The sequence below is a fragment of the Psammomys obesus genome, unplaced genomic scaffold (genome assembly GCF_907164565.1).
Source record: "Psammomys obesus unplaced genomic scaffold, mPsaObe1.curated_primary_1811, whole genome shotgun sequence".
NCBI lineage: Eukaryota > Metazoa > Chordata > Mammalia > Rodentia > Muridae > Psammomys > Psammomys obesus.
In genome coordinates, this window is record NW_026585685.1 from 4,374,557 (window position 1) to 4,394,726 (window position 20,170).

A 20,170-nucleotide genomic window follows, 5' to 3' on the forward strand; every position below is an offset into this window, starting at 1 on the left:
CTCCCACAGTTGTAGAACCTCCTAGATGTCTCTGGAAGTTGTCTCCTCCCTCTGACTAGGACAGGGCCGGGTGCGGCTGATAGTTCTAGTATGCTCATTCCTTTGAGCTCTGTGCAAAAGCTGTGTTCTCTGTTCTTACGGCTCTAACATTTCTTTCCCCTCTAGGCCCGCAGAGCTGGGGAGGAGAGATGATTAGGACTGACTCTGGAACCCAGGCTCAGGCTAGGCTTCTTTGAGGTTGTCTTGAGTTGGGTTGAGCATGATGACAAGATCTGACCGAGCTCACCATCACCCCTGGTCAGGCCTCTAATGCTGAGCCTCTTTGGAAGTACAGTCAGAGCTAAGCCAGCTGGGCATCTGGTCTGGACCCTGAAGATTTAAAGAACACCTTATCCCCTCAACTCTCTCTTTGGAGCACTGAACTCTTTCTTCCCCATAACAACCCACACAGGAAAGTAGGAAGGTACAATGGGTAGAAAGATGTAGGTAGAAAGGTACAATGACCATCTGCAATGATGATGATGATGATGATGATGATGATGATGATGATGATGACATGACGATGAAAGCTGAATTAGTGCCAGAGCTCCATTCACCGTTACATTCTACATTAGCCTCCGATTTATCTCTAATGATGGTGGAAGCAGGAGCCCAGTCATAAAGCTTGGTGCGGCCGTAATTAGCCCAGCTTTGTCTCTCCTCATCACAGTTTTTTCAGGAGCATTAATTCCTTCTCTGTTTGGACTCTGCTAATTATCCCCATCGGTAGCTCAGCCCGGCTCTCTGAAGAAGAAAAGGAAGCAATGGCCCTCTGCTCCCCCTCCCCCTAACTCTGAATTTAATTACACCCACTTCTAATAAATTTACAAGCCACAGCAGGGTTTATTATTAATGGACCATGTCTGTTAGCCCCAGTAAGGGCCAGCTACCGTTCTCTCAACACAAGCTCTTTCTCCTCCCCCCCCTCCTGCCCACCGGCTCCAGTATTTCTCAGGGATATCACTGGACTTTGCAGGAGCCACTGGCTATTTGTCTGGTAGTTCATGGGTAACTTGAGGACATGCACCCCTCAGAGAAGAAGAAAACTCAGAGCGGAGCTTTGAGTTTTTGAGTTTGTGCGGCTTTGAGTCTGCAGCTCTTCAGCCCCACCTCCAGTCCCCAGAGATGCCTGGTTCAAGGGTCTGAATTTTGGTATCCCAGTTCTTCTGCCTAACACACTGTGCCTTTGAGCAATGTGCCTTAGTTATCATCTCCATACTTTGTTTATCTGGTGAGATAATGAATGTGGATGTCTTCAGGAGGCTGTAAAGATTAAATGAGATAGCAATACAAGGCACGATGCTTGCTGCACTGAAATGAATGGCAAATATTACCATTAATATTAATATGAATGGTTCTGCCTGGAGTCTCTTCCCTCTCGAGACTAAATGCTGTTCCTTCCGTTTTCTTAGACCTCTGTATCCCTTATTGTCTGGTTTCTGAGCTGTGGTTTAGCTGTGTCTCCGTAGGATGTGAAGGAGAGCAGACAGCTGGGCATCTGTGTTTCTGAGGGATGAGCAGTGACTACAGGCCCCAGGCCAGGCTTCTCTGGTGCCTGTGTGAGCTGGGAACTGGTCCTTTCTTTGCTATTCCTCTCTCCAGTTTGTCTTTTCAATTACAATCTGTTAGCAAGAATGCCTGTGATGGTTACAAAATGGATTTTCCTGACATAGGAACCCATTAGAAAAATGGAACAATGGCAAGCGATAAGAGTTGCTGATGAATCCTAACACTATGAATGGAGGCAAGAGGAGGGGGCACCCAGGCTGTCTTTAGAGAATGAAGTGTCACTGGGGAAGATAAGCAGGCCTTGGGATGCTAATTAATAACTTAGCATTTTGGGATGAGGGGGGAGGGCCTGAGCCATCGCCCTACCAGACAGCATTATTTAAGGTGACCAAGCAGGCCCTACCCTGATGAGCTTTGAGGGAAGACAGGCCAGAGGCCACTTTGCTCTCTGATCTAGGGTCTCCCTTCTCTGGCCCCAGAGGCCTAGCTGTACACAGTAAACAATTATACTTAATTAAAAAAAGAAGAAAAGAAAAAGAAAAAGTCCTGGAGGATAACAGCAGCTTATGTTTGGGGGTCGCTCTCTGCATATCAGGACTATGTTTAGCCTCAGCTTATTTGATTTCCCTAATGATCTGGTGAGGTAGGAAGAACCATCAGAAAGCAAGGTAAGTGGCGTGCGCTTTGCAGTCATTTGCACTGGTGCCCAGCTGAGATTCATCCTGAGCACCCTGTGAAGTCCAGCTTCCCAATAAGGATCAAAGCCTCATGCCTTTGTTCCAGACCAAGTCCTTGGGCTTATGTCTCCAAAGCATAAATAGGTCTACCACAATTTTCTCTCTCCCAGAGGTGGCTCAATGACCAGCAGCTATTGCTTCCCAAATTATATGCCTGTAAGCAGGCGCTGTAGTTTGGATCTGTAGTGTCTGCCCAAAGGCCCCTGTGCTGCAAGCTTGTTTCCTAGAGTGGGCCTGTTGGGAGGGGGTGGAACTTTCCAGAAATGAGGCCTGGTGGGAAGTCTCGCAGTTTGTCCTTAGAAGGATATCAGGAACCCAGCCTTCTCTTCCTCCTCCTTTTCCTCTTCCTCCTTCTCCTTCTCCTCCTGTTCCTCCTCCTCTCTCTCTCTCTTGCTTCCTGGTCATGATGTAAAAGGTTTGGTTTCCCCATAGACATCCACTGTGATGCACCACCATGAGCCAAATAGTGGGACTGAGCCTCTGAAACTGTGAGCCAAAAGGAACCTTTTCTGTTCAAAAGTCGGTTATCGCATGCATTTGTCATAAAGACAGAGCTGACTAACACACTGGCGGTCAAGGCTGGCTGAGTTCGTGACCACCCACGGTCACTTTTAATTATTTTTAATTATTTCTCTGCAATTACCCCCTCCTCTTTTCTGATTCTGCGCTTGCTTTTCCTACTTGCCACCTTCTGCCTCCTGAGTGGATGAACTCTTAGTGTCCAGAACCTAATTCTCCTTGCATGGTCTGCCTGTGAAATTCCAAAACCCAGGCTCTTCTAGTCCTGGGGGAAGATTCTCCAGGCACGGGGTGGCCCTCCTGTTCTTTCATAACCAGTATTGAGTGTGAGGGACTGATTCCCAATAATCTATACCCTCTGCCTTCTCTGAACATAGCACCAAGGAAGGTCACATGGAGACGCAATTGAAATAGCAACTACATGAAAAAAAATGAACCCCCAGGTCCCTCCCCCTACCTTTCTTTCATTTATGAATTTAGTTTTTTGTCAAGCTGAACATTTAAATGCACTCTATGCTCTCCAGATTCCCCCCCCTTACCTCCTCCCTTCTCATTAAAATTCTAATTATTACCAGAGCAAGTAAAATGCATGATCAAAGGAAAGCACGGCCCTAGAAATACCTTTTGTTTTAAAGTGACTCACTGCAGGAAATGGGCCCAGAGCAGGTGTAACAAAGAACAGACATGAAGGGTCCAGGGATGGACAGACTTAGAATAAGGACGTACATACCCACGGAAGCTTTCCTGGTGTGCCCAGAAGGTAAGGGCTTGGAGAAACAGTTTCCAAGTCATTTAGATCATAAATATACAACAGAAAAAAAAAAAAAACCAAACCTGAGGAAGTCCTTCCAGTGTGGGTTGATCTGTCTCCAAGTTACATACATGTTCTACCAAAGTGATACTGCTGAGTGCCATGGCTGAGGGTGGCACGGAGGCCACCTTACCGGCTGTCTATTAATCCTCTGGACATTCATATATGCAAAGGGAGGGCAATAATTTTACCTGTTTCATTAAAGAGGATTACATGATTGGATATATAAAAGCTACTTCAAAATTGAACATAATGGTGTTGAATAAATTGACTAAATCCAATAATAAAATACTTAACACTATCAACCTATATAAAAAAATTTAACTACTCATATAACATGATAGATATTATAATAGCTTAGGATTTTTTTTTATTCGCATACATGGATGTTTCCCTGGAGACCTGGTAGTCTCTAGACCAGTGGATCTCAACCTTCCTAATGCTGCTACCCTTTAATACAGTTCCTCGTGTTGCAGGTGACCCCAACCATAACATTGTTTTCATTGCTACTTCGTAACTGTAATTTTGCTACTGTTAGGAATTGTAATGTAAATATCTGATATGAAGGATATCTGATATGGGACCCCCGTGAAAGGGTCCTTTAACCTCCAAAGGTGTCACCACCCACAGGTTGAGAATGGCTGTTCTAGGTGAGAAAGGCTGTGACGTCTCTATGCTGGGCGGGTAGGGGCAGAGGTGGTGGGGAGAGACTTGGAGATAACATCCTCTTTACCCCTTTCATGGAGGCACCCGGCTGCTGATCCTGGCAAGGGCTGGGGACCGGAAGGCAGGAGGGGCTCCTTGAGATGACAATGGTGAGGGTTCTGACCTCAAGATGTACGCTAGCTTTCCCTGAGGCCTGGATACAGTAGAAGTACCTGGCAAGACCTAGGCATTTTGCCACGCCTAGCTCAGAACCTGGCAGTTTGGCCTAGCTGAACTGAAAGGAGAAAGAACTGTAACTTATTCACGTATGCCTGCTTACATGCTGGTTCATGAATGAACACATAAGGCCTGACGAACCGACAGGAGTATAGAGTTTAATCTGGGACAAACAAATCGCCGCAGGGGAAAGAACAGGATAGTGCACACCTAGGCCCTGGCCCAAGGTCTAACCTATGGCCTCTTACAAGACCCTTTTCTGGGCCACTGCTGCCATCTTTACCCAAGTACCACATCTTAAGTCCTAAGATTTGTAAGGCAATTAGCAGCTGGTTCAGAGGCTCCAAGCTCCAGGTCTGCAGAGACTAGCCAGGTAAAAGAGAAGAGGGTTGAGCTGATAGGACACATCCCTGCAGTCACCCACCCACCCAAGGCAAGTTAGTGAGTCACTGGCCTCTTCCAGAAAAAAGCCAGACCCTTGGGGTGGTGACCTTATGGACTCTCATAGCTCCTCACTCATGATGTTAGCCAAAGCAAGCTCCTCTGCAGGTTCATCAAACAAGTGATCACATGACAGCCCAGCCAGGCATACCTCTGGCTCGTAGCCTTCTGACTTCTGCCTCGGGCTCAAGGGTTCAGCATTACATTTGGGGAGAGCAAGTGGGATAGGAGTCCGCTTACCAACTCCCCACAGGAGGAGCCATTCTGCACAGCTTTCTTGAGATGACAGCACCTTGGGGTGGACGGGGACAGGTTAAGGCTTGATGGGCCTGCTTCCAACCCAGCCACACTGCTCACAAATGCTAGATTTGCAACAAAGCTTCCCCCAACAAAGCCACAGAAGGGAAGAAGACAGTGATGGAAATCATTTGTACTTTGTACTTAGCTTTGACCTATATAGACCCCAGTAATCAGATTCCAACTTCATACAAGCACCCACTGAGCCTACAGCAGGCAGAAAACTCTAGGAAAGCAAAAACTTAACACACCTGCTTTTAGGGAAATGCGGCTGGACCCCTCTCCCTGGAAGATTGCTGAGTGTTTATTGAACTCCTCCTGCTTTGTTCCAGGAACGAACAAGGATAGAGCCAACAGAGCCTGGACAAAGAAGGGAGCATGAGTTAGCCAGGATCTGACCCCTACTTCATAGGTTGTGTGCAAAAGTGACTGTTGGGGGCTGGAGATAAAGTTCAGTGAGAGATTACTTGTCTAACACGGGCAAGGCTCTGGGTTTTATCCCCAGTACCAAAATAAAGTGAGTGAAAAAGAGAAATAGATCCTGTTAGAAGTCTGGCCACAGTAACCGCTCTAATAGAAATTCAAACAGTGTACAAATATGAACGCTTCAGGAATTTGCACATTTGTTTAGACTCCCATTTAAATCTCTGTCCCCTCCCTGGGCACAAGCCAGGAGCAGTAGGGCAAGCAGCCAGTGCTCCATGCTGGTAAAGGGTGGGGGCAGGGTGATGCTGAAGCAGTCAGACTGTGGTGAGCACAGGGCTGCAGAGAGTTAACAAAATGGACCATCAACGGTCAACCCCCAAACTGTCACTTCTTCCCGTGACTTGACAGCCTTGCTCATAACCATTCTTCTCTCTTCTTCCGTCTTTGTCCCTTCTGTGTGCGCCGTCTCCGACGCCTCACCTGCTCACCCCCACCTCTGTGTGTCTCTGTCCTTCCCCGCCCGCCTCGTGCCGAGGGCAGGCACCTCTGTCAGCCTCCTTGCAGTGGTAGTTATTGTGTGTGGTGTGGCCCTGGTGGCAGTTTTTCTCTTTCTCTTTTGGAAGCTGTGCTGGATGCCCTGGAGGAACAAGGAGGCCTCCAGCCCTTCTTCTGCTAATCCTGCTTCAGAGACCCTCCAAGGCGCCGGCTCCAGAGGCAACATGGCAGATAAGCTGAAGGACCCCAGTGCCCTGGGCTTCCTGGAGGCGGCTGTGAAGATCAGCCACACTTCCCCAGATATCCCAGCTGAGGTGCAGATGTCGGTCAAGGAGCACATCATGCGTCACACGAGGCTGCAGCGACAGACCACAGAGCCAGCATCCTCCACCAGGTGAAGGGGGCACACCTCACCTCCTAAGCCCCATGCACCCAGACTTTCTGATACAGTGCAGCAAAGAGATTCCAGCCTCTGAGAAGCAGGGTCTAGAACTAACAGCTTGTGACCTTTGAGAACCGGATCAGGAAGTGTGATCCGCAGAGGCAGTCAAGAGGGGAAGGTAGCCATCGGAGGTGTGGCGAAAGGGGAACCTTCAAGGTGACATGCTGTGCATGATGTGGTCAGCACATGGGGGTGAATTCGAGAACACAGAAGACTAGACTGGAAGCTGGGTTGAGAGTTTTGAGGAAAGGGAAGACTTCAGACAGGGCTAAGAGTACACACAAAGGCCCAGAGGCATGAAAGTTCATGATGTAATAAGGGTTGGGACAGTGAAGCCACCTAGCTACAGTGTGTCATGCGCCAGAGGTAAAGAATGAGAGTCCAGGCTTTTTGAGAAGGAGGATTTCTTTAAAACCCTCTCGGGTTCCCTGTGTGGCAACAGTTGCATAATGTGCAGTCATCTAATTCAAAAGCAAACCCTCAATAGACATCATGGCTGCCTGCCTACTCTAAATAAACCCAGAAACGCTGTTAAAAGACATGGGGAGGCAGCCACTGTGTTTACTCGTAATTTAAGAATCTCGTAGATTCCTGGATCCCCGCAGTGCGTTCCCTCAGGCTCACAGGCACCAATCAAAGGGAAAGAGACGTGGTCTTCAGAGCAGAAGCCAGGAATGAAGATGCTGAGATCCCCACGGGCCAAGTTTGCCAGATGGTCCTGAGCACAGTGCTCCCTCTAAGCCTCCCTTCTCTAAAATATAAAATAGGGCAAATGACCCTGCTAAGGTTGTGAGGAACCTATGAAGAATCCATGTGGTAATGCCAAGAGCTAGCGGGTGTTGCTTATTGCCCACCTGGCCCAGCCCTAAGTGCTTTGTATGTATGTATTTTACCCTCAGACAAGTCTATGCAATTGTTACTTTTATTATCTTTATTTCTTTTCTTTTCTTTTCTTTTCTTTTCTTTTTTTTTTTGTAGTGCAGAGAGTTTAATAACTTGCTCAAAGTAGCGGGACCAAAATTAACCTATATAGTCCATCTCCTAAACCTGTGCCTTTAACTACTTGACTATCTGCTGGATGCTAAATCCTTAATAAAATGGTGGTGGTGGTGGTGGTGGTGGTGGTGGTGATGATGATGATGATGATGATGATGATGATGATGAAGACAGTGGGAAACATTGTCCTCTTCTTACAGAAGCTCATGCTTTAATGGGAAAAGTAGTCGTGCCTACCAGGAAAGAAACCTAGAAAGCAGATGGCAGAAAAGCAGGAATGATGATTAAAACAATGGCTAACATTGAGCTTGCTGTATAGCAGGCACCATTCCAACTACTTTACATATATTAAGACACGCCATGCTCCCGACTCCGTTGTGCACAAAATGCATGAAGAGGAAAAGCGGGGTCTCTGAGAGGGAAGGAAGGGGCCCCCACGAGAGGGAGATGAGCCGCCAGGGTTGGATCTGCCTTTATCCCGCCCCGCCCCACCCCGAAGGCCTGACGCAGGTTTTTTTGTGCCTCCTGTCTTCGGCCAGGCACACATCCTTCAAGCGTCACCTGCCGCGGCAGATGCACGTCTCCAGCGTAGACTACGGCAATGAGCTGCCACCAGCAGCGGAGCAGCCCACCAGCATCGGCCGCATCAAGCCTGAGCTCTACAAGCAGAAGTCGGTGGATGGGGACGACGCCAAGTCTGAGGCCGCCAAGAGCTGTGGCAAGATCAACTTCAGCCTCCGCTACGACTACGAGAGCGAGACCCTGATTGTGCGCATCCTGAAGGCCTTTGACCTCCCTGCCAAGGACTTCTGTGGAAGTTCTGACCCTTATGTCAAGATCTACCTCCTGCCTGACCGCAAGTGCAAGCTGCAGACCCGGGTGCACCGGAAGACCCTGAACCCCACCTTTGACGAGAACTTCCACTTCCCCGTGCCCTATGAGGAGCTGGCTGACCGCAAGCTGCATCTCAGTGTCTTTGACTTTGACCGCTTCTCCCGCCATGACATGATCGGGGAGGTCATCCTGGACAATCTCTTTGAGGCCTCTGACCTGTCCCGGGAGACCTCCATCTGGAAGGACATCCAGTATGCCACCAGTGTGAGTACAGTCCTGTTCCTTGGCTACCTGAGCACTGGCAGTTCTGAGTTGGGTGGGACGTGACCCCAGACCTGTGTCCCTCTGGAGATACATAGGAACCTATAGAAACTTCTTAGTGGCTCAGTTCACCCTGGGGAAGTCCTTGAACGCTGCCTAGCTGGCTTAAAGAAGGAGGGCAATTTGTGTCTTTTGATTCGGTTGTGTGGTATGGGTGTTTCTCTCTGCTTGCTAAGTTTAAGTTTGTTATCTACACAATCACGTTACATATTCTTTTTAGCTGAAGGTAAGTCCATGCTGAACGAGTCAGTAGGGTCTAGTAGTCATTGCTATGTTTTAGAAGCTTGGAATTGGCGATCAAGACCAGGCAGGCTGTGTCAGTCAGTATGAACCAGCTTTATGCTGAAGTAACAAACAATCCTGGGAATTTATGGCTTAAGACAACTGAAGTTTATTTCCTGCTCGGGTTACACGTGCTTCACAGCTTGCCTGTGGGTTCGGCTGGACTTGTTCCCAAGGGACCCAAGCCAAACAGAGGCCTTGGGTCAATATGTGCTACCACAGTTGGATATCAGGGTGACGAGGCTGCGGCAGAGCACGCAGGATTCTTTAATGCTTCCGGGCAAAAGTGACATATGTCACTTCCATTCATGTTTCATTAGCAGAAACAAGACACATAGCAATTCTCAATGTCAACAAGGCAGGAGCAAAGCAATCCTACTATGTCCAGAAGGAGGGCTGCAGCTACTTATGAGTAGCATATAGCACAGGCCCTCATCTGGGGCACGGCCTGGGAGATGCAGGAGGTTAGCCTAAAAGAATGGCTGAGTTCACAGAGAAGGTCTGATCTTGGCCTGCCCACAATCACCTGAAATTGGCCAGGAAAGGTTTCAAAGAATCAAGGTTTAATTAAAAAATATATTTTTTATTTTATTTAGCAATCTGATTGTGTGCATGTGGATGTCTGTTAGAAGAGAGGTTTGTGCCTGTTTGTGTAATGCCTGCAGAGGCCTGAAAGGAGTGCCAGATTCCCTTGGAGCTAGAGGTAAAGGCAGCTGTGAGCTGTCCAATGTGAGGGCTAAGTGCTGATCTCAGGTCCTCTGCAAGAACAGTACTTACTCTTAACCACTGAGTCACCTCTTCTGCTCCCTTCAAGTTGGCCTTTATAGAGAAGTAGAGGATAAACTTGGTGGAAGGACCTAGTGAGGCCTACCCAGAGCAGCATGAGATGATCAGGTGGTTTAAAGCACCCTGCCGATGTAGCAGGGTGTACGTCTCACACCCACCTGTGTGGATGAAAGTCTGCAGAGGGATTTAGCCAAACTCCAATTGTCCTGTAGTGCTGCTCGAGTGTCCCCTGGAGGTTTCTTGAATCTTGCCTTACCAGAGATGACCATACACATACAGACCCTACGTTTGGACAGTCCGTACTTAATATCATTATGTTGAGTTTGTGAGAAGGAGTCCCGGGGAAACACTGGTTGATAAAGAGTGTGGTATGTTCGTGGAGAACAAGACTTTTGCCTTGGTAAGGTTCTCTGGGGCGCTCCATGCTCATGGTTGGAAATGATAGCAATGTCCTGGTGCTTTCCTCTCTTGAAATGCCATCCCCAGGAACGTCATAAGCAGCCAGCCTGTCCAGCAGACAAACTGGGTCTGGGGCAAAGGAGCGGAGTGGCCCAAAACAGCAGGAGCACAGGGGAATGGACCCAGGGGCTCTGGAGCCTAAATCACTGTCGTTTGCATCTGACCCAGCCCTTCAGTGTGGTATATGGAAGACAGCTCAGTTCTCACAGTGAGGCTATGGCCCGGGGTGGGGAGCTTTGCTGGCCAGGGGCTGTGCTCTATTTTGTCCACCCAGGAGCCTCCTCTGACCCTGACCAGAGTCCTCACTTTCTTCTCCTGTGTGTAAGAGCGTGCTTCATCCTGGAGTAGGCAGGATGTGTGTTCCCACGCATCCCTCACGTGTATGTAACTTTCCATGTCCTGGAACGCAGCTGTCCCCACCCCGGTCCCGTTGCTGCCGCCCCTGCCCAGCTTCAGGAGAAGGCAGGTCCTCCTTAGGGTGAGTGGAGCCTTCTTCCATCTCCTTATCCTAAGAGGACTATGAGGGGCAGGGTTAGTGTGGGGCTGGGGTAGGAGGCAACCCTCTTAGCCCACAGGTACTTAAAATCCAAGTAAAGAGACAGGTGACTTATACCAAGTAGCTTCATGGCAGGCCAGAAGATACTCTACCGATCATAATCTCCAAAACCGTGAGAGAGAAAGACAAAGGGAAAGAGCTCCAAACAACAGGAATTGAACTGGATGAGGAAGGATGGATACAAATAACCCACCAAGCTAAGAGCAGTGGGATGTATGGGTCATGAGCAGAGGGAGGTCAGCCCAGGCATTTCCAGGTCTGCAGAGCTAGGCACCAGGCTCACACGTGGACTCGCCTGCAGACTTTCCGAGCAGGCCTTCCTCTTCAGGTGAGTACTGTGAAGACCTTGCAGCCCAAAGCCTCCCCAGTCAGCATGGGCCTGGAGAACTGGCTCAGACCCCACTGACGAGAACTGAGGCCAGGCAAGGAGGGCTGCTGCAAACAGGCTGGTGTTTTTACCTGTGTTGTGGTGTTGGCTGTGAAAACTTAATTATTTGGGGACCAGCGAGACCCAAGTCACAGTCACAGGGAATGACTGAGTACTCAGAGTGTATGAAGTCCAGTAGCCTGTGCAGTGGGGGAGGGGGCGCGGGGGAGGGCAGATGAAAGCAACCAATAGCTAGGTTCTGTTTCTCCCCTGTGCCTGATTTTGTTCTCAGAGCTGTGCTTCAGGCCTGAGCTTGGAATGACAGTTTTCTGCTCCAGAACTGGCTGTTCTCTCAGTATGCCCAACAGTCCTGCCTTGGTTGGCAAGGGCTCAGTCGTACTTTGCTTTCTAATGCTGTGGTAAAATAGTGACCAAAAGCAACTCCGGGAGAAAAGGGTTTATTTCAGCTTACAGCACACAGTCCACGGTCAAGGGATGCCAAGGCAGGAACCTAGAGACAGGAACTGAAGCAGAGGCCATGGAGGAGCGCTGTTGACTGGCTTGCTTCTCATGGTTTGTTCAGTTTATACAACCCAGGACCACTTGCCCAAAGGTAGCACCACCCACAGTAGACTGGGCCTTCCCACGTCCACCATCAAGCAAGAGAATGCCCCCGCAGAGGCACCTATAGGCCAATCTGATGGAGACAACCCCTTGGTTGTTTCCTCTTCCTGTGCCTTTAATTTGTGTCAGATTGACAAGCACTACCTACCACAGGCTCTGCTATGCAAACCCACCCACCACCTCTCTTCCAGTCCGATCCACCTTTCAAAACCTCCCGGGACCCCTGTTCTATCTTCTGGCGTCACGGGAGGCCCCTCCTGTGTACGTCCCGTTGACGTTCTGCTGGGGTTGAATTGGGTTAATCTGAGAAGGCCTCCTGGAGGAGATGTTTCAGTCATCTTTTTATAGTAGGTACAGCCAGACTTGGGAAGGGACATCCTGTGCAGTCACTCAGGGTTCAAGTCCAGGGTTCTTCCGTCAGGGATGTGAAGAGAGTGACTGGTCAGGCAGTCTGGAACAGACGGCCAGTGGCTCACAGGTTGAATGGAAAGAGGCGCCGAGAGCATGGAGGGTTAGGAGGATGCTCTGTGAGCCTGCTCTGCCACAGGTGCTATCCCAGCAGCTCCTTGGGTGCACTGGGAATCACATTCACCCCTCACCCATGGAACCAGGCTGGTCCCTTGTCCCAGTGCCCGAGTTGAAGCAGCAAAGCCTGGTGACTGCCTTACTCTCTCTCAGCCAGTGGTCACTGAGCTCAAGTGAGAGGGAGGTTAACATCCCATATTCTAGCCATGTTGATCGCAAACAGAAGTCTCAGGGGACCCTGGCCTCCAGCTCTACACAGCACTGGCCCATGGGAAGCGGGCAGACAGGATATGTTAGAGCAGTTGGAGCCCTCAAGTCTTCCAGCGATTTCCAAACCCAGCCTTGGAAAGAGAGCAAGAGAGTTCATGACATCCATTTCAGCCAGGGGCATGGCTCTCATGGTTCTGTGGCCCTCACTCCTACTGGCATGAAGAAGGCCAATGGCCAGACTCTCAAACAATCCTGGGGGGGTGTGTGCCAGTGTCTTTCCAACCAGAGCTCCGATTGACTAAATTCACTCGACTCTTCCCTCCTTCCCCCACTTCCCCCTAGTCTCATTATTTCTATATAAAGCTGTAGATTTATCATTATAATAGAGCCACTGTCACTGGGTTTGCTAACATCTTGTAGTCTTGTAGCTATTGTCACAGAGGCCTTGGAGCCCAGTATTAAAGCTATCTATGTCAGTCACTGCCCCTGTTATAAATGGAGCCATAAATACAGGTGTTTGGTGGTGCTGACTGACTTGGCCATCTTTCTGCTTTCTTAGGTCTCTACCAGGTGTGTGTGTGTGTGTGTGTGTGTGTTAGAGTTGTCTTGGGGGTGATGATACTCTGGGAGCCTACACTTGGTATGCAGGGGAGGAAGGATGCCTCTGGTGGTGGAAGAGCCTCAAGCACGATAAGCAGTGAGGCTGTACAGCAAGGGACCCCTCCCTCCTGGCGTCAAGCAAGCTTGCCTTGCATTCTAAGCTTCTGCATTTGCACTCTCCGAGATCTTGGCAGTATCTAGGCTGTGACTCAGTTTCACCCACCACAGGCTGGGGACAATTTGTCTTCTCTGATCTATAATAGTAGTGTAATTCCTGAGATACTTAGCCCAGTGCTGGCTCAGAGAAGCCTGCTTGAACCCTATTCTGTGCCTTTCCTACTGGTTCAGCCTGTGGGCCACTTTTCTGCCATTCCCAGGCCTTATTGTCCACTTCAGTGTCTTCCACCTGTCATGGCCGGCAGTTAGACGCTATTAGAGCACACACTTCCACACACACTCACCCAAGAAGAACATATTCTAAGGATCCTCTATGGATGCCGCTGCTACCAAACTCTCTATACATTGTAATAAAGTTAAATATATAAATTATGCACAGTAACAGATTGATAACAATGGTTATAAAACAGATCAATAATAACAATATGCCATAATAAAATAGTATCACTATTTTTGTGTATTAGGCCACTATTGTGTAAAATTAAGGTTGGTTAGGCCAAAGCACCATGATACTATCTGATCTGTCTCATAACCAGGACAATCTAAGTGACTAATGGGTGGGTGATGTATGCAGTGTGGATACATGAGACAAATGGACAAAGCTGGACCAAGCCGAGAGCTGTAGTGTTTTGTAATGCTCCTTACAAAGGCGTTCAATTTAAAACATGGATTGTTTATTTCCAGAACTTCCCATTTAATACTTTAGGTCTGTGGTTATGTTGACTGTAAGAACTGAAACCACAGAAAGGGAAGCCACAGATAAGCAAGGAGTAGCGTATTCTCGCATCTCTTGCCTTAGCCATATGTTTTTATGTGACCTTAAAAAAATGACTTGCCTTCTGGGCTGCAGTTCCAGAAAGTTTGCCAAAATTCTGAAAAAAAAAAAAAAAATTTTTTTTCCCTCAGCTTCTCAATCTCTCACATAGAAAGATCCCTGGCTCTCTTGCTCTCGTCGAGTAGATGGAATAGAGCTGTGTACATCTGTATAATCCAGAACCCAGAACCTGGTGTGAAAAGCCTAGAACCTGGGATGATCAGCCACTGGGTCCAATATCCAGATGTTTCTCAGTCTCCCTTAAATTTGTGTATCTGTCCTCCCTCAGAGCCAGACGTCACCATAGTGCCGTGCTTTCCTCCTCCTTCCCCCAAGAGGCTCTGGCTTACACTGCTGTTGCCGGGCTCCTTCCCACACGCCTCCTTGCAGGTCCCCACTTCCTGGGGACAGGCAGCTTATACTTCCTGAGCTCCGGAGGTGCCAGAACATGCTCTCTCTCACGGTAACCCCCACCTAAACCCAATGACTGCCCTCTGCATGTGAACACAGGGATGAAGGTTCAAGGTTAAGTGACTCAGCCAATTTCACCCAGAGACAGAATAGTGAAACAAAGATTTGAATGTAGTCTTCAGTGGAAGAAATCAGCATGTGTAGTACAGAAACTAGACGCTGAAATTGTGGGGCTCACCGGGGGATTCGGATGATTTGTTGTTTCCCTGTGATCTGGTTAGAATCCTTCGTCTATCTTGAAATCGGATCATTTGGGGGGACAGTTTTTGTGTGACTTTAGCTGTTCCTTTACCTTTTCCCCAGTATCTTTCCCATAACCACCGGCTTTTTGATGACCATTCCTCTCTCACTTAACACACATTTACTGAACGCTAACAGTGTAACAGCCAGCTGCTTCGTGCGGTGCTTGTTGGATACCATGGGAAGGATTGCAGAGACAGAGCCTCACCTCAGAGCGCCCAGGGGCAAAGGGCTGGTAGAATATACCTGCTGCCAGTGCACCCATACACAGGGCACGCACTTGGCCAGAGACTGATTCGGGATGCTTGACAACACAGCTATGCAAGCTGTGCTCTACTGCAGACGGTAGGGGGAGGGAACAGTCGTGTGAGATCGGTCTAGAAAAGGAAGTTTGGGGCCAGGGGTGAGATAGTGAAGACCAGGAAGAGATCAATAAGGTGATCAGAATAGGGAAGCATGTTTCTCCGATGTCTTCAGATTGGAAGAGCTAGAGAGAACCTCTCTATATGTGTTTTGGTTGCTTTTCGTTGCATAATAATCACTTGCAGTGTGATTACTATGCAGTAGGCACAGGCTGGGAATAAGATGCCTTCAGCTCCAATCCCTCACAGTCTGATGGAAGAGGCAAGAAGGCCCTTCTGCTGTAGTGGGGACACACAGGTTCTTGTTGGCCCAGCATGTCAAGGGAAGGCTAGCCTCCAGAAATGAAAGTGTTCTGATGGCATCCCCTTTACGGGCCCACATTCTGAAGTCAAGACCCAAGCGTGTCCACAAATGATTTCTCAAGTGCAAAACAAGAAACTGTTCATTGATCTGCTGTGACTCATTAAATCACCCTGAGATGAAGCCTCCCAAGGGAAGGCTAGCCAGTAGCTAGCGCTCGCCTTCAGAACACCTGCTGCAGACCTCAGGTTCCCAGGTTCAGTCTGAACAGAGGAGTAAGAGAGAAGCCTCAGAAGTCTGCGTCCAGCGGCATGTCTTCATGTTCCCTCCAGACACACACCGGGATCCTAGAACACCCGGGCATTAAAGGGACAAGCACAGCCCTTGCTCCCAGAGTTTGCATTCAAACAGAAGTTGCAGGAAAAGCAAAACTGTGAGCAGAGGAACACAGTGACTTAAATCAAAATAAAAGGAAAAGGGGATGGGGTTGGCAGCTGAAGCTAGAAGAAGTGGGGTGGGAAGAGACCCTCCGAACAAGAGCAGAGCTTTGATGAGCACCACAGGAACAGGGCCAGGATAGGGATGGAAGATGTGGCTAACTTCTGGACAATTTTGTTGCTATTTGGAGGGTCTTGTTTTTTGAGATAGGTTCCTATCATGTAGCCCTGACTGACCTTGGCTTGTGACATAGGCTTGAGGTTGTGAGTGTTCCTCCTACCTCTGCTTCCAGAGTGTTGGGATTACAAGCATGTGCTACTGTGTCTGGCATCTGGACATGTTTTGAAGGGAGAAGCAATAATATCTGCTGCTAGATTGGATGATAGAGCCCGAAACAGAGGGAAAAGAGAAGAATTAACGTTTCCAGCCTGAGCAATCCAGGATGGAGTCTCCATTCATTGGGTGGAGAAATCCTAGCTAAAGGAAGGGTGATCAGAATTCAGAGTTAGACGTGCTGTAGTTGAGATGCTTTTTGGACATCTGTATGGAGATGTTAAGTAGGAAGTTGGATATAGAGTCTAGAGTTCTGAAGTGAGGCCATCGTTGAAAAACTAAATATAAGAGACAGCATGTACATAGAACTGAAGTCTTGAGGCTGTTTGAGATCCTAGTAGGGATAGGTTTAGAAAGAGAAGATGACCCAAGAATGAGCTCTGGGACAATGATGTAGAACCATGAACAGATACCAGCCAAAGGGCTGGGAGGCTAGCAGCAGTGCCATGGGTGAAAAGCTGGAAAGGTATGGTGACTTGGGAAACAAACTTTTTTATAAGAGGAGGGAGGCTGCACTGTGTCAGCTGCTTAGACTAATGGAGGAAATGACCATGATGTCCGGCATCAAGGAGGTCACCACAAGCTTGGCAAGGGCCATCTTGGTAGACCCTAACTGTGGAAGGTCATTCCTGGGAGACAGGACAGGGTATGCTATTGTAGAACTTCCTAGAGGGAATGGCCTTTGACATGAGATACAAAGGCCAGGAAGGTTGGTTTTGCAGTCTGCCCCCAAGGCCATCCCTTGTATGAGAAAAACATGGCTGCAGGCAAGTCTAGAGGAGTGAGCATCTCTGAGTCTTTCAACACCTCTCAGGCCAAGGAACGCCATTCTTCAGGACTCTGCAGCAAAGCCTTGGTGTCCCTAAAATTCTGCCTTAAACACCCAGGTGTCTGAATTCTTGTTTGTAGGACTGAGGCAGAGAGGGAGAGCTTGCCAAAAGCCAGAGGGCCACCAGTGGGGCTGCAAGATTCCCTTGTTTACTTGTGTCTCAGTGGGAGCTGCTGGCTGTCTGATTGCCTTCCTTGGATGCTCATTTACCCCGCTGCTCCCTCAGCCTTAGCCCCATTATCCTCATTACTTTCTGGCTGCACTGCTCTCTCCTGGCACCCTCTCAGGGCACCCTCTCCCTTGGGGCCACTGGGAGGAAGTGCCCACTCTTGCTGAATTCCTTCCACCCTGGCCAGGCAGACCTTCCATTTTAGGGTATTATGTACCACACAGTGTCCAGCTCTAGGTTCTAATGCCAGCCAGGCCTTGACTCTTTTGAGACCACTTGAGGGACCAAGATTCCTCAAAGCAGAGCACTAGTGACAATCCACCAAGGGCCCAGAAAGGGTAAGACAGAGATGTTGACTAGGACTCTACCCCATACTCAGTCTTTACTAGGACCCTGAGGGTGCGTGCAGGAGGTGGGCCACATACCCTATGTCTATGAGCTCTTCCTTCTGCAGAGGTAATGGGTGTGCACCAAAGAGTCCACACCCTTCACCTGGGCCGCTTGGAGCCAGCAGCCTTTCTTGGGTACCTGGGGTTAGAGGTTTCCTATGAGATGCTGTAAAACAAAGCTAACTGGTCCAGGCAGGGCTGTGACCTGGCCTTGAGCACAGTTGCTCAATAACTGCTCTACCGGCCGTGGGTGTTCTTATATCTAAACTTGTCCTTTTGCAATAGGCCCTCCCTTATAGCTTTAGAGGAAAGAGCCTTATGATTGCCCGAGGCTCAGAACAATAGAGACAGTTCCACTCTTCCTGTGACAAGCCTCTTAGCGTCCACAAGCCTTGCTGCCTGCTGGAGCTTTGCCTGCTGCAGAGCCCAGCTCCCACTGGCGAGCACAGCACACCCAGCTCTGCCTACCTGTTTCTCTTGCACCTTGCTGCAGCATAGAGCTGACTGGGTAAGGCCATGCTGCCCTGTACCCAGCCCTGTGTGTCCCTCATTGGTATGCTGTACCTGTCGGTGGAATAAATAGCTAATCTTTGCCTTACACAAGAATGAATGGGAAATCATTAGGCAACCAGCTCCCACAAAGAGCCCAGACTCTGCTCCTCCAACTCAGGAGCGCTTTCTCTGCCACCCCTCTACCTTAACCGAAAAGAGCACGTGTGTTTGTCTGCTTCTTCTGTTGCCTGATAACACATTGTTACATTTTTCCCTGGAGGGATATTGTTTGGCCCTCTGGAGACTGTCACAACTTTGAACTCCAGGATTTATCTGTGGGGGAGAGGCTGTCTTGTGTTTCCTAGATCAACAGCAATTCAGAGAGACTGGGGCCTTGGGGCGAAAGAGCAGCATAGTGACAGATTTGAAGCATTGGGACCATTTTGAGGCAGACTTCTTGTTTTCTGTGAACCGTGGTGTTCTGACTCTGTGTTCTCATTCTTGGTCTTGGAAAAGGTCAAAGCTGGAACAGTTCTCAAAGATGACCTAGCTCAAGTTGCACCTGCCACAAATAAGTTAAGACAATGGGAATCACACAACACGCCGAGGTGACTCCAAAAACTAATGTTCAGGAGACTGAGGTCTCATATGCCCCAGTCTCTGTCCTTCCTGACACCTGCCTGGATTCTAGCTTCTCAGAGGGAATTCTCTTGGCCAATTAGGGAGTTCTCTAACACCCCGCTTTTGTCCCGAGGACCCCATCCTCTCACTGCCTACACAATGAGCTGCCAAAGGGCACAGAAGAAGGCACTGTCAGCAGGTAAAACAAGATGGAAAGAGAAGCCATTCATCAATGTGCTTTAGTGCTGAGCCAGCTAACCCCCGACTCAAAACATTCCCTCGCGCATAAAAATTCAGACCTTGAGGGAGACGGGGCACAAGCTGCAGAGTCTAGGTCAGGCTGGTCCAGTTGCTAGCATATTTTTATGGTGTTCAAGTGTCAACAACAATATAGGAAAGTGTGCTCTCTGCAGCAGCTGCCCCCCACTCGACCCCTCAGTCCCTCAGATACTGTGACCATCTGATTCTCGTTTACCGCCTCAGCTGCCCTCTCTAACCACACTTCCCTCTCACATCTCTGTTGACATATACTTGTTCTTCATGAATATTTCATTTCTTCCTTCCTAGACAAAGTCCCTAAGGTCTTGAGTTCTTTCCATGGCTGTATCAACACTCAGGATGGAGTGACTTCCATGAAATCCACTTGGCTTTGGGATGAAGGCCAGTTGCTGGGACCGGAGGACCAGGCCTGATGTTAAGACCCTTAGCCTTCTCTGGTCAGCAAAGACCTTTAGCCTTTCCCTTAGTTTTCTTGGCCTGAGAGATACTGACTTACCTCAGAGGATGTCCGTGTCTGTCGTTCTGTCCCACTCATGTCTGAACTTGACATAGCCTACACATCACCAGTAGGTGACTTTGAGGGTGGTTTCTAAGAACTATTGTATAATATCAACTCAGAACATGTGGACAGCGGGTGTGGAGGTGAGCTTGGGAAAAGTGAGAGGACAGACCAAGAAGACCAGAGACACTGCAGAAACCCAAAGAAGGGTTGGGGTCTACACCTGGGCTGTTGCAAAGACAGGACATGTATTGGTAGCCAGGATCAGAGAGAAACCTAAACGGGCCAATGCAGGAGACCCTGGGGCTGGGCAAGGCAGCTCCAGCTGCCTTGGAACCCTGGAAGGCCTCCGTGAGCTCTCTCTGTGCCTCTGGAAGGCTCTGTCTCACTGGAATAATGGAGGCTACCTGTGTGGAGAGAAGATGTCCTTCCCCCACCTGCAACAGGCCAGGGGCTCCATCCTCTCTCCCAGGGCCTGTGGTTGACTCATCTTAGTGACACATTGGGCTCTGCCACCTTCGGAGGAGGAAAACAGCCCTGTGGTGTGTCATGACAATGCAAGGTACATTTCTGGAGAAGTCAGGGATGGGGCTGGCTT

The 20,170-nt window shown here is 49.0% G+C and overlaps 1 protein-coding gene across 5 annotated transcripts in view; it reads left to right on the forward strand.

The window, feature by feature from the left end:
* Positions 1–20,170, forward strand: part of Syt6 (synaptotagmin 6) — a 57,515-nt gene that overhangs the window by 3,498 nt on the left and 33,847 nt on the right. For 4 of the 5 annotated variants that reach the window (XR_008722671.1, XR_008722677.1, XM_055628651.1 and 1 more), the window contains exons 2-3: positions 6,285–6,550; positions 8,134–8,692. Coding sequence is in view for 3 of the 5 variants with exons in the window: in XM_055628651.1 (XP_055484626.1) it covers positions 6,294–6,550; positions 8,134–8,692 (816 nt within the window). In the remaining 2 variants the exon portion in view is untranslated. Of the gene's footprint in view, positions 1–6,201; positions 6,551–8,133; positions 8,693–20,170 lie in introns of all 5 variants that reach the window. The other variant, XM_055628667.1, reaches the window with a different exon arrangement.